At 37.8% G+C, this 16909-nt stretch overlaps 1 protein-coding gene across 1 annotated transcript in view; it reads right to left on the minus strand.

The window, feature by feature from the left end:
* The window catches only part of PCDH15 (protocadherin related 15), a 1608479-nt gene that overhangs the window by 1118483 nt on the left and 473087 nt on the right, over positions 1 to 16909 (minus strand). Inside the window, exon 8 of the mRNA XM_040438316.1 lies at positions 203 to 311. Coding sequence (XP_040294250.1) covers positions 203 to 311 — 109 coding nt within the window. The remainder of the gene's footprint in view (positions 1 to 202; positions 312 to 16909) is intronic.

Genomic DNA, 16909 nt, shown 5'->3' on the forward strand with positions numbered 1-16909 from the left:
TGCTAGTATAATATATATTAAAAGTTATGTTTTAATTGGTTTTTGCTTTCTGTGATAATACAACCACATAGCCACTTTTTGGTGGACATTTACTATACCTAATAAAATATAATAACATTTAAGAGGTTATCAATGTACTTGTAAAAAACTAATAAGTCATGATTTAGTTTGAATACAATTGATCTGGGTCAACATTACATACCAATAAGTATGGAGAAAAGTATTCCAGGGCGGTCAAAAATTGGTAATATATCCATATCTTGATCTTCAGCTTGTATAGGTGGTGTGATATTAACCGGATTCACTTTTGCCTATAACAAAAGAATATTTAGACTTAAGTATTATAAAATAAAAAGAATCAAATAGTAAGAGCAGCGGTGCAAGCAATGTCCTTAAATCCCTGCAGAGACATGGAGGAGGAAGATGGCCATGGATGGACTTCAGTGCCACATTACTGTTTGCTTGCACTATTTTCTAATAAATTGCATATTGCATATTCCTCATATTGTTCAATAATAGGAAGACTGTATAAAAAAGATAAATCCCAGATAACTTTTTTAGAAGTAAATCGGGGCTGCTAAAAGCAAGCAACCCTTTTAAAGTAAAAATTAGTGTGATAAATATGCATGTTAGTTTAAACAAATTGGAACAAGGTCTTACCGGTAATTTAAAAAAAATGTTATTTAGAGTGATTTGGATCTAAATGACCAGACACTTTTATTGAAAAAATAGCAAATATTAGTGTGATAAATATGCATGTTAGTTTAAACAAATTGGAACAAGGTCTTAATTTAAAAATTAGTTAATTAGAGTGATATTGATCTAAATAACCAGACACTTTGATGTGATTTTACTCACATGGTGGTTAACCAGCTAGCTCCTGTATCATTTTAATCAGTAAAGTGAATGTAGTGACTATAATCATGGTTCGTATTGGTTTGGCTACTGTTTTCTTTTTTATTTAATTATTTATTTTTACATTTTACATTTTATTCCAAATTTTTTTTTTCATTTACATTTTTAACATAATGGGGCACATTTACCAATCATATCTAAAATGTAGGCAGTATTAGACAGGCAGTTCAGCGGTGCCCCAGATTTAACACAGTGGTTAATGGCTAAATACTTCCATCTAACTTTATATAATCTCTTATTAGGTTACGTTGCATCAAAATTGTGCGCCAAATTTGCTGAAGATTGGCCCAGATTTATTAGTTAGGCAAGCTAGACATGTAGAGAGAGTCTTTAAATGTATTATCATCATAGTTGATCAGGTTGTATAAGAAATTACGCACATCTAAAAACTGCCTTCTAAAAGGCAGTTTGGTGCAAAAAGTTGGATTCTAGCCCAGACCATTTTAAACTAAAGGACCCTTTACATGCACTAATTCTGGCCAGAAGATCCCTAACAAGTGTTCATAGGATCAGAGTATTCTGATGATGTGAAGATTCCGCCAATTACCCGATGCATCATTTATGCACTTACAAAAATCTTCATTTGCTGGCAGCAGATCGTGCTGTGTAAACAGTATCTGCTGCTGGCAAACAACAATTTTGTAGGGGGGAGAGCGATGGCATTAGCTATCGCTCCTCCCCATACTGTGGAGTAATAAATGCATCTGTCGTCTTCACTGACGAGCAAGCGATTGCCAGAAAGAAAATCTTACTTCCTGACAATTTTCTAAATTGGACCATGTAATGCAAGGGTAGGGAACCTCCGGCCCGTGTGTGGCATATCAATTAATGTGGCCCACGGCACCCTGCCAGAACATATAGGGAAAATGCTAATGACCGCTTCCATTATGGAAACGGTTATTAGCTTGCAGGAGGCAAGGGAGGAGAGCACAGCACTGCACTGGCTGTCCTCACCTTCCCTGGTCTTCTTCAGGCCCCGCTCTGTGTCCTGACACGTACAGTGTCAGGAAGTAGTGCACATAGATGCGCACTATGACCTGACACTTTGCACTGTCAGGTCACAGTACAGCGCGTCGGGAAGAAGACCAGGGAGGGTAAGTAAATCTGCTAAGTGGCATTGCTGTCTGGAGTTGGAGAGGAAGTTTACATTTATTTTTTTAATCGTCTGATCTGAGGTCTGATTGGATGTTGGGGGGTCTGATAGGCGCTGATCTGAGGCTAATTGAGGGTGGGGAAGGTCTTATCTGAGGCTGGGGTCTGATCTAAAGATGGGGGGTCTGATGGGGTTTGAACTGATGCTGGGGGGTCTGATCTGAGACAGAAGGGTCTGATGGGGGCTGATCTGAGACTGGGGGTCTGATAGGGCTGATCTGAGGCTAGGGAGGGTCTGATGGGGGTGTGATCTGAGGCTGAGGGGGTCTGATGAGGGTCTGATCTAAGGTTGGGGAGGGTCTGATCTGAGGCTGGGGGTCTGATCTGAGGCTGGAAGGTCTGATCGCGGTCTCATCTAAGGCTGGGAGGTCTGATGAAGGCTGATCTGAGACTAGAGAGGGTCTGATGGGGGTCTAATTTGAGGCTTAATTGTCTGATCTGAGGCTAATGTAGGCTGGTGGGGTCTGATAGGAGGCTGATGGAGGTGGGGGAGCAGATCTGAGACTGATAAAGGGACAAAGGCAGGGACAGTTGCAAAGAAAGAGGCAGGGACAGTGGCAGAGTGAAAGCTGGGTGAACAACTCTCTTTGATGAAAGAGTCTTAGAATGAGTCAACTTGTTCTGCATTTTGTGCCCAAATAGAGTAGCCATGTAGTATAGATTTTGCAAAATCTCATCAAACACTGCAGGGAAAAAATGTGACAGAAAGTGATCAAAAGTAAGAATTTTAAATCCACACCCTTTCAATTGACTGTATGCTGTGGATTTCCACCAGGAATTTTGCAGTTTACAAATCATAAGGTGAAATCTGTGGCAAATCGACAGCAAATGCCATATATTTGTTGTGGATTTTGATTCAAAATTGTTGCAAAATGCAGAGTAGAAAAGCCACTGATGGTTACACTGATCTTTTGCGGCATCTTTTGATGCAAGTTTTTGAGCCAAAGCCAGAAGTGGATCTATAGGATATAAAATCAATAATCCCTCTTTATATTCTCTTCTAACTAGAGATAAGTTAATGATTCGAAAATTTGATTCAGGCCAGCTCATATTATTATTCCAATAATTATTACGTGTTATTTCAATGTATAAATCCAGCCTTCTAAATATACCTTTAGCACAATATTTTAAGACATAACAACCCAAATGTGTAAGCTCCAAACATCTGTCTAACAATTAGCACAAATTGCAGCAATTTGGTGTATCATGGGTTTCTACATACACAAAACGGGATGGGCTTTGATGAAAGGAGTGGGGCTTCATACACTAATTTGAAACAACATTTCCCCACAACCAATAGTTGGTGTGGAATTAAAAAAAAATGTCTATCCCTGTACCACATTTTTTATCCAGCCTGGTGCGGGTTTAGACAGCCTGTCTAAGCTTACGCCATTTTTACGACTAGTAAATCCCTAGACCGAAGAATTCATTAGTATACAGTATGTCAATTATTGGAAAATAAATATTTAAACAAAAAGAAATAGAACACAATTAGTGTTGAGTGAAGTTTTAAAAAGTTCAATTTGGCTGCTTCACCAAATTTTACCAAAAAAATTTGCATTGTGATTGCAGCTTTGCAGATTAATATTAAAGCATTTCATTAAATAAAAATCTTTCTTGAAGCACTAAGTCTTGAGCAGTCACAGCACACAAGATTTTGTGTGGGATCTTCAAGCAAGATGGCAGCAGTGGCCATGTCATGCTGAAATGGCTGATGATTTTTTTTAGTTTTACCTCCATTTTAGGGAAAATCTATTCGTTAGTATGAGGAAATTCGACGTAGCGGTGAGTAAATTTTTTCAGAAATTTTGATCGAAATCCACTTTGACACTTTGATTCGCTCAACACTACACACTATATTTGTATATGGCGGATTACTACATGTTTAAGCTACAAATGTATTAGATGTCGGTTTGAAACCCTTCATTGGGAAAACCTAATAGCAATATGTACTCGCCAAGCTGAAACATTGTAGAGATCATTTTCTTAAGCAAGGATCTTCTTTATCATTCTTCCTATCCAAGCCAAAGAGCTCTGGCACCAAAAAAAAAAATCACCATGATGCCCATTTTACTGAGCGTATGTAGACACCCCAAGCAAAACCCGCTGTGAAAATGAAGTGAAGCGTCTGTCTAAATACTTCACAACAAACAATTTGTTTGAAATCTCTTCCAAAGTCAAAATGTGTCTTCCATGGCTTGGTATAAAGACTTCAAACAGTAACAACTCCCTCTATTAAATGCTGTTTTGCTAAAGTCTATACAGTTTAAGCTTCATACAGCTTGTAATTATTGTGTTTGCATAATAGTGGTCCAGAAGCGCATAAATTACTTCCATTTGTTGTTTTAGTTAGGTATTATTTGCCAATTAAAAAAATGTTTCTAAAGCAACCACCCACCTATTACACAATGATAAGTGATTTCTCATATTAATGTATCATTTAGTAACATTATTATAATAGCATGTTTATATGGATGGCCATTGAGCAGCTTGGCAGTTTGACAAAACTGTGTGGTTTTGGTTCTTTACAATACTGTTAGGTGAACAGGCATCCTTAGAAATAAATTAGCAGACAAATTCTTAGAACAGTGATGCCATGATTGATGTAAAACAAGAACATTAGACATCATATGGTACTTGAAAATACCTTTTTAACAAAGCTAGAACCAGCCCTATGCCTCATATGGATTCAGAAATCTCCACATTCACTTCTCCAATTAGTATTCAGCCTGGCAGCTCAGTGGGGCATGTCCTTTCTACTGCAGCTCTTTCCCTATGACTGCCACAGCTTCAAATAGAACATATGGCTGGTGGCAATTGAATATCTAAACTGAGAAAGTTTGACTGACAAAAAATAAAGAACATGACAATCAGCAAGTGGCGCTATACACATACATTTTATTGACTAGCTCCCTGGCTGTACTAAATGTTGAATTAAATGTAATTACAAAGGTATTCCAATCAAGGTGCTGGTTTAAAAAATGTATAATATGTGAGACAACCCCCGTTAAGTAGTACAAAAACAAGTTTAAAAGAATGAATATTCTCATCCTTGTCTACCATAATCTACAACATAGTGAGAACAGACCTTTTAATTGTAATTATTTGTATTGTTTTTGAATAATATGGCAGTAGCAGAAGAAATTAGGAGGCATTTGATTAGCTGAAAGGCTGTGGGCATCTTTGGGGGTATTTTTTTTTATTTATTATTGAATTGTACTCATTTTGAGCAAAAAAATAAATAAAATTCTATTACTTTTAATGAAAAATTTCAGCCCCTTTCTCTGTACAGTCTTGATATTCTCTAGTACCAGGCTCCTTATCTCTGATTTCTATTCTTACTAATAAGAATATGACTTAAATAAGTGTTTATGAGCTGTTGTTTGAAGATAAGGGATATACATAGCTGGCAGAAGTGAAAGTAAGATGCTTATAGCTAAGTAACCAGTTAACCCTTTATGACATGAACTGCTGAATATTAATAAAAACTAACTGAAACAATGATATTTTTAGCTCAAAATAAGTACAATGCAATCATTAAAAAATATTCCCAAATGTGTCCATAATTTTTAAAGTTTACACTTGTTAATATAAATTTTATGTTAAAAAATGGTTGTGAAGAAACAATATAATTTTTTTTAATATAGTGATAAATACGATTGGGGAGTTGGTATAAAATACTATGGTCATTTTCCTTTTTCATCAAAATAATATGGAGAACAGTTATGTTATCATTCTGGCTCATGTTACAGATGGCACAACTTCAATATGAAAGGTAGTGTTTAAAAAACAGCTCTGACTCTAGCAGAGAGTTCATAGGTGAATATTGGCATCTAGGAGTTCAATCTCTTACGGTTCCTTCTTCCTAGAAATGTCTTAACTTTTCTTTTTTCAGTTTCATTTATAATTTAGGCAACGTTATGCCACTTTTTTTTTAAGTTGGCTTGCTTAAACAGAATTCAGAGCAAAATGGAATATTTACATTATTTCATCTGAATGACTTTATTGAGTATGTTACTAGTTTATTATATCTTGTCAGCAATAGAGATACTGTAGATATGACTGGCTAAAATGTAGGGAAATCACTGCAAAATTTTGAAATCTGGTTTTGAATGCAAAATTGTATTTGCCAAGACAGTAGCTTATAGTATAACATACACTAATATACATTAAAATTGCTACTACAATACCTAGCATCTTCATATCCAACCGAAATTATTCAATGAAAATCACATTAGAAGGTCCAGCTAATAAGGACATAACTGAGTTTAAAACCACATCACTTCATCCTGATAGCTAGAGGGGAATGTAGGAAAATACAGAAAATATATTTGTAATATGCCTTCCTCCCTGATAGGTTTCTCCTACGGAAGGATAATGAAACATGAGAATACTACCTTCTAACTATCAGTGCTTAGCTAAATGCAGTCCCATTTAGGAATATTTGAACTTCGTAATTATAGAAGGCAAGTTCATCTAAAACTTTTGCTTAAAGTCCAATTTTACTTGCAAAAACCTGTATCCGCACCACCTACTTTATGCTTTTCCCCTTGTTCTAATTGTACTGACTTTCCCTATTATGAACTTTATATATAATAGGCACACTCTAAGCAGTCAGCTGTAATGGCAGCTAAAGTTTTTCTCTTCCTATTTTCTTGGTAGGAGACAGCACTTTTCAACTATCAAGTAACTTAAGTGGCTCATGGCAGTATGTAATCTCCAGAATGGCCCTGGACAGATAAATGAAATTTGGGGCTTTGTGAGTCTGATAATAATTCTATTTTCTCATATTGCCTGTGGTAGGACAATGAAGAAAAATGCAAAAGGCAAAAACTCAATGAGGGACATTTATCAAGAGTAACATTCCCATATGCCACTTTTGATCCCTGTGCCTATAAAATGATGTAGCTATTCATCCCTATGTGATTATTCATACTCTTGAATCTCCAATTCATTAACCTCTTGCTGCTCAGCACCATACTATTACATTACTGAGTGAATTTAGTTAATACTCATCATTAACACACAGTATCATAATGGTACAACACAGTAATAGCAAAGGCTCAGGACCGGGACCCGAGCAATCAATTATGGATGCCGGTTTCATTATATGGCACCCAGCTCTCACTACCAGGATTATAGATAACTCTAATTCCTGCAGTTAAACTCTGAGATGCTGAGGTCAATGGCGATTGAGGCATCTAAGAGGTTAAACAGAGGGAGAGGAGCTTCCATTGTTCTCTGATCAGCAACCTGCAAATGCTATTGCATGGTGACAAAAAGTTATCATGGCAGCAGCAAGGTACCATCTGAAGTCCCCCAGGCCTGCTCTATTCTGACCTCTATTACAACCTATAAAAAAAATCAAAACCCAACCCATTCCCACTTTTCATATATAAAAATCATAAAAATAATTGGTGTTGCTGCTTATAACAATTCCTGAAATATTAAAATATCATAGAAGCTTTTTGATTACATTGTCTCTCAAAATAAAATGTTCCTGCATGAGCCCTGTCACTTCATTCAATGTCTCTAGAACTTACAGAAAAACTTGAGCACTGAATGTAGCTATTTCTATCAACCCCATAGACATTGAATGGAGCAGCAGTGTGCATATATAACCATAGCACTAGAGATGGCCTTGCGGTTCTCCCGGCGCTCATTTCGAGGCGAACTTTGCTCGTTCACGGTTAGCCGAACATGCGAACATATGGCGATGTCCGCCGGCGCCATTTTCTTTTGCATTGTGCCGAACTTTGACCCATGACACATCCATCAGGTAGGACAGCCAATTGAGACGTTTTAGCACATGGACACAACCCCACCCTATAGATAAACCCGATCTGGCAGCCATTTTACATTCTATTTTTTGCCAGTGTAGAGAGATGTTGCTGTGTGGAGCAAGGACAGACTGTTATAAGGACACCAAACGCTAGCTAAAAAAAAAGTCCTTTTAAGGATTGGTATAGGTGTGCTATCGATAGGTGTGACTTACTGAGGGGTGTGATATATTTATAATATGCTTTCTAACATAGAAAGTATATTATAGTGCATTTTCATTGTGCAGCAGTTGTGTGCGGTTCTGCTGCGATACCGCAGCTAGATAGAGGGACAAACACTATTGGAATAACTAATTGCAACTGGTATGATATACCTGTTGCCCCCCCAAAAAAAACTGATAGAGAGATTGAGGGGTGAAATATACCTATAATGTACCTTCTAACATAGAAAGTATATTATAGTGGATTTGTACTGTGTAGCAGTTGTGTGCGGTTCTGCTAAGATACCGCAGCTAGATAGAGGGACAAACGCTATTGGAATAACTAATTGCAACTGATGTTATATACATATTGCCCCCAAAAAAAAACTGATTAAGGAGGGCAATATACTTGATTTTGCAAAATACTGATTGAGGGGTGTGATACACCGACTTCCACAAAATATTGATTGAGGGGTGTGATACACCGGCTTCCACCAAATATTGATCAAGGGGTTTGATATACCAGCTTCCAGCAAATTCTCATTAAGGGGTTCTATAAACCTGTTTCCACAAAATACTGATAGAGGGGATTGATATACCAGCTTCTACTAAATATTGATTGAGGCCTGCGATACAAAAGCTTCCACCAAATATTGATTAAAGGGTTTCTGTCATCAGAAAAATCATTATGTAGCTGGCTGACATTAGCAATGTGCTAATTTCAGCAGAACATAACTATATGACTTATATCTCCTGCTTGCCGCCGTTCACGCTAAATGACTTTTATAATATGTAAATGAGCCTCTAGGTGCTAGTGGGGCATTGCTGCAGCACTTAGAGGCTCTGTCCTCCATTTGGCACGCCCTTGTAAAGGTGATTGACATCCTCAGTCTCCTCCGTGCCTCGCAAATCACGCACCTGCACCGTCCATTTTAGTATTAGGCGCAGTGAGTGAAGGACAGCAGCAGGCAAGCATCCTTCACTCACTGGGCCTGCGCCGAATACTAAAATGGACGGCACAGGCGTGGGATTTGCGGGGCACGGAGGAGACCGAGGATGTCAATCACCTTTACAAGGGCGTGAGAGGACAGAGCCTCTAGGTGCTGCAGCAACGCCCCACTAGCACCTAGAGTCTCATTTGCATATTATAAAAGTCATTATTCAGCACGAACAGTGGCAGGTAGGGAGATATGAGTCATACAGTTATGTTCTGCTGACATTAGCACATGGCTAATGTCAGCCAGCTACATAACGATTTTTCTGATGACAGAAACCCTTTAAGGGGGTGATATACCAGTTTCCAGCAAACTCTCATTAGGGGTTCTATATACCTGTTTCCAAAAAATACTGATAGAGGGGATTGAAATACCAAATATTGGTTGAGGCCTACGATACAGCAGCTTCCACCAAATATTGATTAAGGGGTTTGTTATTCCGGCTTCCAATAAATACTCATTAAGAGGTTCTATATACCTGTTTCCACAAAATACTGATATAGGGGATTGATATACCGGCTTCCACCAAATATAGATTGAGGCCTGCGATACACCAGCTTCCACCAAATATTGATTAAGCGGTTTAATATACCTGCTTCCAGCAAATAATCGTTAAGAGGTTCTATATACCTGTTTCCACAAAATAATATAATAATATACAATTAAATAATATAATATACCTCCAGCCACATAATCACTTGATCTTTTCTGTCCAGTGAATGCCTAATGTTTGGGGCCTATACTCCACTGGCCTGCAGTAAAATTCATATCCAATGACCGTCAAATATACCTCCAGCCACATAATCACTTGATCTTTTCTGTACGGTGAATTAATAATTTTTGGGGCCTATAATCTAACTGGCCAACAGTTAAATTGTTATATGGTGACCGCCTAATGTACCACCAGCCACATAATCACTTGTTCTTTTCTATACGGTGAATGCCTAATGTTTGGGGCCTATACTCCACTAGCCTGCAGTAAAATTCATATCCAATGACCGTCTAATATACCTCCTGCCACATAATCACTTGATCTTTTCTGTACGGTGAATGCCTAATGTTTGGGGCCTATACTCCACTGGCCTGCAATAAAATTCATATTCAATGACCGTCAAATTTGCCTCCAGCCACATAATCACTTGATCTTTTCTGTATGGTGAATGCATAATTTTTTGGGGCTTATAATCTAACTGGCCAACAGTAAAATTGTTATTTGGTGACCGCCTAATGTACCTACAGCCACATAATCACTTGTTCTTTTCTGTACGGTGAATTCCTAATGTTTGGGGTCTGTACTCCAGTGGGCTACAGTAAAAATTTTATCCATTGACCACATAATGTACCTCGAGACACATAATCACTTGTTCTTTTATGTCAGGTGAATGCCTAATTTTTATGGACCGTACTCCAGTGGCCTGAAATTACATTTTTAATGCTTCAGCAGGGCACATTTTTGAGAATTTCCCTTTAAGACGCATAAAAATGGCCCCTGATTAAAATACATCTTTTTTGTGGTAATTTTTGTGATTGATCCCCCTCTAGTATGTCAGTGTCCATGTTGTGGGACTATTTTTGCACTTCTAGTAAGTATTTGGTGGCTATAAATATGACCTGAAGGTTTTCCAGGTTCACCTGCCATTAAAGTGAAGGGGCCGGCCGCAAACTTACGGTTCGCAAACATTTGATCTCGTTCGTGCACCGTCTCGACCGATTTTCGTCAATCACTACATAGAACCTTTCAAACTCATCTTTATTGTTGTCATAAAGTGCAGAAAAACAGGGGGCTTTGGATCCTAGTTACAGAGATCGTTGGTGGGTCCACCAGCGAGGACTGAACTGATTACACATTTATCACCAAGCGCTGTGATAATATAGATATTAAATGCTATTTGTGGGACAACTCCTTAAATCCAAATGGAATATGGGCTTTGAAAAGTGTTTTTTTAAATAAAAAAAAACAGCACATCTTTTCTCTATAGGTTGCCTGGTATTACCACTCAGCACCATTCAAGGAAATATTACATAGAGTCCATGGTTAAGAGTGGTACTGTTTCTAGGAAAAATTCATACCATACCTTAAGGTGGATTTACATGGCCCAATATTCAGGAAAAGCAAAACACTTGTTCATTAGGTGAAACTGTGGTTAGTGGTTGCAAGTAAACTATCATTTCTGTTTTGGAGACCAGTTAACACAAGTGTTGACTATTGTAGGCTCCTCTTGATTTCAGTGAAAAATATATGCAAATTAGCATCTCTAATATCAGCTAGCATCCGAAACAATTACCTTTGCTATGCATTTTGTTTTTGCTAATTTGAATATTTTCCCCAGAGTTCTTTGCAAAAGAGGGTACTACTTTGACATTCAAATTTTTTCAAACCTCTAATATATTCTCTGTACGCATCTTGCTGAAAGTAGTCCATTGCTCTAGAGAGCAATCAGTGCCTGTCTACATTATTCAATGTGTTCCTAATTATTAATAATGTGCTTTATGTACAGTATATATATTTAAATTCAATATCCTTTAATTCTATAACATCCATAACACATCTTTGTCCAGGCAGTTGCTTTCACATATTTATTTCTTATTTCTACATTACCTAAATAAAAAAATGCAAATTTCTCTATGAAATGACTATGTAACACAGTGTAATATACATTAACTAACTACAATCAAAACAGTGTCTATTTTCTAAATGCTCATCACCACCTTGTTAATAAACATAACATTCATTTCAAATGAATAAAGACAAATAAATAAATGAAGATTTAAAGATTCCCTTTGATTGAATCATGCCATCTTTGAACAGTATATGAAAGCTAAAATGAATGCAGATATGATCTACCAGCACATACTACAACTGATACTGCCAAAGATCAAACAGTATTAAAATATGTAAAGGAGAAAATAAATGAAAGAAATGCTAAAAAGTAGCATAACAACTTAAAACACCAAACCATCTGATTTACTGCAATTCATGTTACATTGAGTAGTCAGTTCTGCTCTCAAGTTTTTCAGAAGTAGGCAACACTTAGGAGTGCATTAAAGATGATCTATGTTGGAAGTTCTTTGGTTGCATTCCCAAAGGCTATATTTTTGATCTGAGTTAGATGTGAATTTGTTTACCAGTGCGTAAAATTGGTCATCATCACCAAAAACAAGGAAAACTGTTTCTTAGAAAACGGTTTTCCTACATTGCTCTGATAACTCTCTCTAAATTGACTGAAAATTGACCATATGAATTCAACATACAGTATATCTTCAAATAGAGCAGATTACATGCAATGCCAGAATCAAGTCTTTTGACTGCTCAGGGTATAATCTACAAGAATTGGCCCAAAAAAAAACTTGCAGGCTAGCTTGGAAGCCATAGTTACTTTTATTTTGTTTTACCACTTGAATCAAAAGTCATACAAACTTCGAGTTGTATAGCGAAGCAATATGGCACCAATAGACCTCTTTAAGACATCAATGTAGAACTGAATTCTCCAATACCACATGGAGATTTCTTTGGAATATTTGGAATGCTCTATTGAGTGTCATCATACTGAGGAACTCTCCCCACTGAAGCACTACTACCTCTGTAACCTGGTTCCATATGAAAATGACATTTAGCAGCCCAATTTGTGTCTATGGCTTGATCTAATGGAGCTCTAGGGACTCCATGGATGGCTGTAGAGGCTCATGAACATGGGGTTTTGTGCAAAGTACCTCCAAAATAAAATGTTGCTAAACGTGTAGGTAAAACAAAAAACAGCGTTAACAATTTACTGGAAATTACATTTAAATATACAGTACATATTGTTGTTTTATCTGAATAAAAAAGCTCCCATCCCGAGACCAGCTGGAAGAAAATACTATTACATTTATGCTTTGTGATTTAAGGTCTACATAGGATGTGCAGAGAAAAAGGCAAACAATTTTTTTTTTTATAAACATGCTGAATGGCCATAGTCTGGTTGTTTATGTTTAGCCTCTAAGTTTATTAGTGATTTCTAGGATTTTGAAAGGTGTGCACAGATAGTTTTAGAAGTTCTAAAGTTCTTAAGTCTTGCAAGCAACTTAAAGGGGTTTTCTCACTTCCGCAAATACTCTAGCATTTATTATGTAGAAGAAGTTAATACAAGGCACTTACTAATATATTATGATCCTTTTCTGTCTGGATTAATTTTCCAAGACATTATGCACGGCTGGTTTCCATGGTTATGACCACCCTGCAATCCATCAGTGGTGGTTGTGCAGTGGTGGTCCCATGGTCCAGGCCACCAAAGAGGTTGTTGCTTTTTCCCATATTGTGCAACGGTGCAGGGTGCTTGTAACCATGGAAAAGAGTAGTGCATAATGTGATGAAAAAATGAATCCAGCCAGCAAAGGAGGCAACATGGAGAATCACAATACATTAGTAAGTGCCTTGTATTAACTTCCTTTACATAATAAATGTTGTTTGCTGAATTGAGATAACCCATTCAAAACCATAGCTTATATAGAGCTGTCCCTTTTGCAGAGGTTGAGATATCATCTGCAGTACAAAAAAACTGATCAGTGATACCTTTCCTTTAGTATGAGAAATTGGTAATACATTATCTTCATTTGGAAAAGTAACGTGGAAGGCTGATTTTCTGTAAACACCTTCATTATTTCCCTAAAAATTGATTTTTATGGCATTTCTACCAGAAAACATTGCGTTGTTAGTAGTGTTGGGCGTGAATATTTGAATCGCAAATTTTAATTGAAAATTCGCGAAGATTTAGAATATAGTGCTATATATTCATATTCGCAAATATTCTAGATTTTTTTTTTCATCAGTAACCTCCCTTCATCTTGCTTGTGGGCCAATGAAAAGGCTGCAATGTCTTTGTCTGAGCTTAGCAACATCCCTAGCAACCAATAGGAAAGTTGCCTACCCCTTACTATATTGGAAACTCCCCAGCAGCCATTTTCTGTAGATTTATGGAGTTCTGAGAGACAGCAGTGTCATTGCTGTGCTCTATGATTTGCTGTGTCATTACATTGGATAATTAGTTAGATAGCTTATATATATAATACAGATAGTTAGTGGGAGATAGTCAGTGTAGGTTAGATTGATCTATCGTGTAGCTGATAGGTTCTGCTGTCCATACATACAGTACAGACCAAAAGTTTGGACACACCTTCTCATTCAAAGAGTTTTCTTTATTTTCATGACTATGAAAATTGTAGATTCACACTGAAGGCATCAAAACTATGAATTAACACATGTGGAATTATATACATAACAAACAAGTGTGAAACAACTGAAAATATGTCATATTCTAGGTTCTTCAAAAGAAGCCACCTTTTGCTTTGATTACTGCTTTGCACACTATTGGCATTCTCTTGATGAGCTTAAAGAGGTAGTCCCCTGAAATGGTTTTCACTTTACAGGTGTGCCCTGTCAGGTTTAATAAGTGGGATTTCTCGCCTTATAAATGTGGTTGGGACCATCAGTTGCGTTGAGGAGAAGTCAGGTGGATACACAGCTGATAGTCCTACTGAATAGACTGTTAGAATTTGTATTATGGCAAGAAAAAAGCAGCTAAGTAAAGAAAAACGAGTGGCTATCATTACTTTAAGAAATGAAGGTCAGTCAGTCACCCGAAAATTTGGGAAAACTTTGAAAGTAAGGGCTATTTGACCATGAAGAAGAGTGATGGGGTGCTGCGCCAGATGACCTGGCCTCCACAGTCACCGGACCTGAACCCAATCGAGATGGTTTGGGGTGAGCTGGACCGCAGAGTGAAGGCAAAAGGGCCAACAAGTGCTAAGCATCTCTGGGAACTCCTTCAAGACTGTTGGAAGACCATTTCAGGGGACTACCTCTTGAAGCTCATCAAGAGAATGCCAAGAGTGTGCAATGCAGTAATCAAAGCAAAAGGTGGCTACTTTGAAGAACCTAGAATATGACATATTTTCAGTTGTTTCACACTTGTTTGTTATGTATATAATTCCATATGTGTTAATTCATAGTTTTGATGCCTTCATAGTCATGAAAATAAAGAAAACTCTTTGAATGAGAAGGTGTGTCCAAACTTTTGGTCTGTACTGTACATGCTACAGACGTAGTGCTGTGATGTCACAAGTTCACAACAATACTTAGTGCACAAATCAGTAATATGTAGTCACACCTGTTAAAATGTGAAGTTGCACGTATTGCGCAAAAATATGCGCCTCATTAATTGCCGATTTGCTCAATCGCGAATATATTGGAGCACTCTATCTGCATATAAACCTATTGCAATGTTCTGCCATGCCAATCATTTTCTCCAGTCTCAGGAAACTTCTACCAGCTTGAAAAATGTAGCAACAGTGACCCACGCCTGTATTGCACGCGTAATACGCGCATATTACAATGCCGATTTTCGCAATCAAGAAAATAATCGCAAATTCGAGAATTTGTAAATATATGCCGAATATTCACCCAAATGTTTGCGAAATATCGCAAATTCGAATATTGCCCCTGCAGCTTATCACTACTTGTTAGTACATTTAAGTGAATTTACAAGACAGTATACTTACAACAATTTAGGATCTGAGGGTATGAAAGTCATTTTCCAATAGGCTAAATTACATATGGATTTTTACCACAATAACTACATTTCTCTATAAGACACTGGCTGAAAATTCCTTAGCATGAGTGCAAAACTCATGTCGCCTTTAATTATATGCATTTAAGTGGTCTCTTGTATTTGGTATATACAAGTGGGGGAAATAATTATTTGACCCCTCACTGATTTTGTAAGTTTGTCCAATGACAAAGAAATGAAAAGTCTCAGAACAGTATCATTTCAATGGTAGGTTTATTGTAACAGTGGCAGATAGCACATCAAAAGGAAAATCGAAAAAATAACTTTAAATAAAAGATAGCAACTGATTTGCATTTCATTGAGTGAAATAAGTATTTGAACCCTCTAACAAAAAAAGACTTAATACTTGGTGGAAAAACCCTTGTTTGCAAGCACAGAGGTCAAACGTTTCTTGTAATTGATGACCAAGTTTGCGCACATTTTAGGAGGAATGTTGGTCCACTCCTCTTTGCAGATCATCTCTAAATCCCTAAGGTTTCGAGGCTGTCTCTGTGCAACTCTGAGCTTGAGCTCCCTCCATAGGTTTTCGATTGGATTAAGGTCCGGAGACTGACTAGGCCACTCCATGACCTTAATGTGCTTCTTCTTGAGCCACTCCTTTGTTGCCTTTGCTGTATGTTTTGGGTCATTGTCGTGCTGGAACACCCATCCACGACCCATTTTCAGTTTCCTGGCAGAGGGAAGGAGGTTGTCGCTCAGGATTTCACGATACATGGCTCCGTCCATTTTCCCGTTTATGCGAATAAGTTGTCCTGTGCCCTTAGCAGAAAAACACCCCCAAAGCAAAATGTTTCCACCCCCATGCTTGACGGTGGGGACGGTGTTTTGGGGGTCATAGGCAGCATTTTTCTTCCTCCAAACACAGCGAGTTGAGTTAATGCCAAAGAGCTCTATTTTGGGCTCATCAGACCACAGCACCTTCTCCCAGTCACTCTCTGAATCATTCAGGTGTTCATTGGCAAACTTCAAACGGGCCTGCACATGTGCCTTCCTGAGCAGGGGGACCTTGCGAGCCCTGCAGGATTTTAATCCATTGCGGTGTAATGTGTTTCCAATGGTTTTCTTGGTGACTGTGGTCCCTGCTAATTTGAGGTCATTAACTAACTCCTCCCGTGTAGTTCTAGGATGCTTTTTCACCTTTCTCAGAACCATTGACACCCCACGAGGCGAGATCTTGCGTGGAGCCCCAGAGCGAGGTCGATTGATGGTCATTTTGTGCTCCTTCCATTTTCGAACAATCGCACCAACAGTTGTCACCTTCTCTC

Source organism: Bufo bufo, chromosome 6, assembly GCF_905171765.1.
Source record: "Bufo bufo chromosome 6, aBufBuf1.1, whole genome shotgun sequence".
Classification (NCBI taxonomy): Eukaryota; Metazoa; Chordata; class Amphibia; order Anura; family Bufonidae; genus Bufo; species Bufo bufo.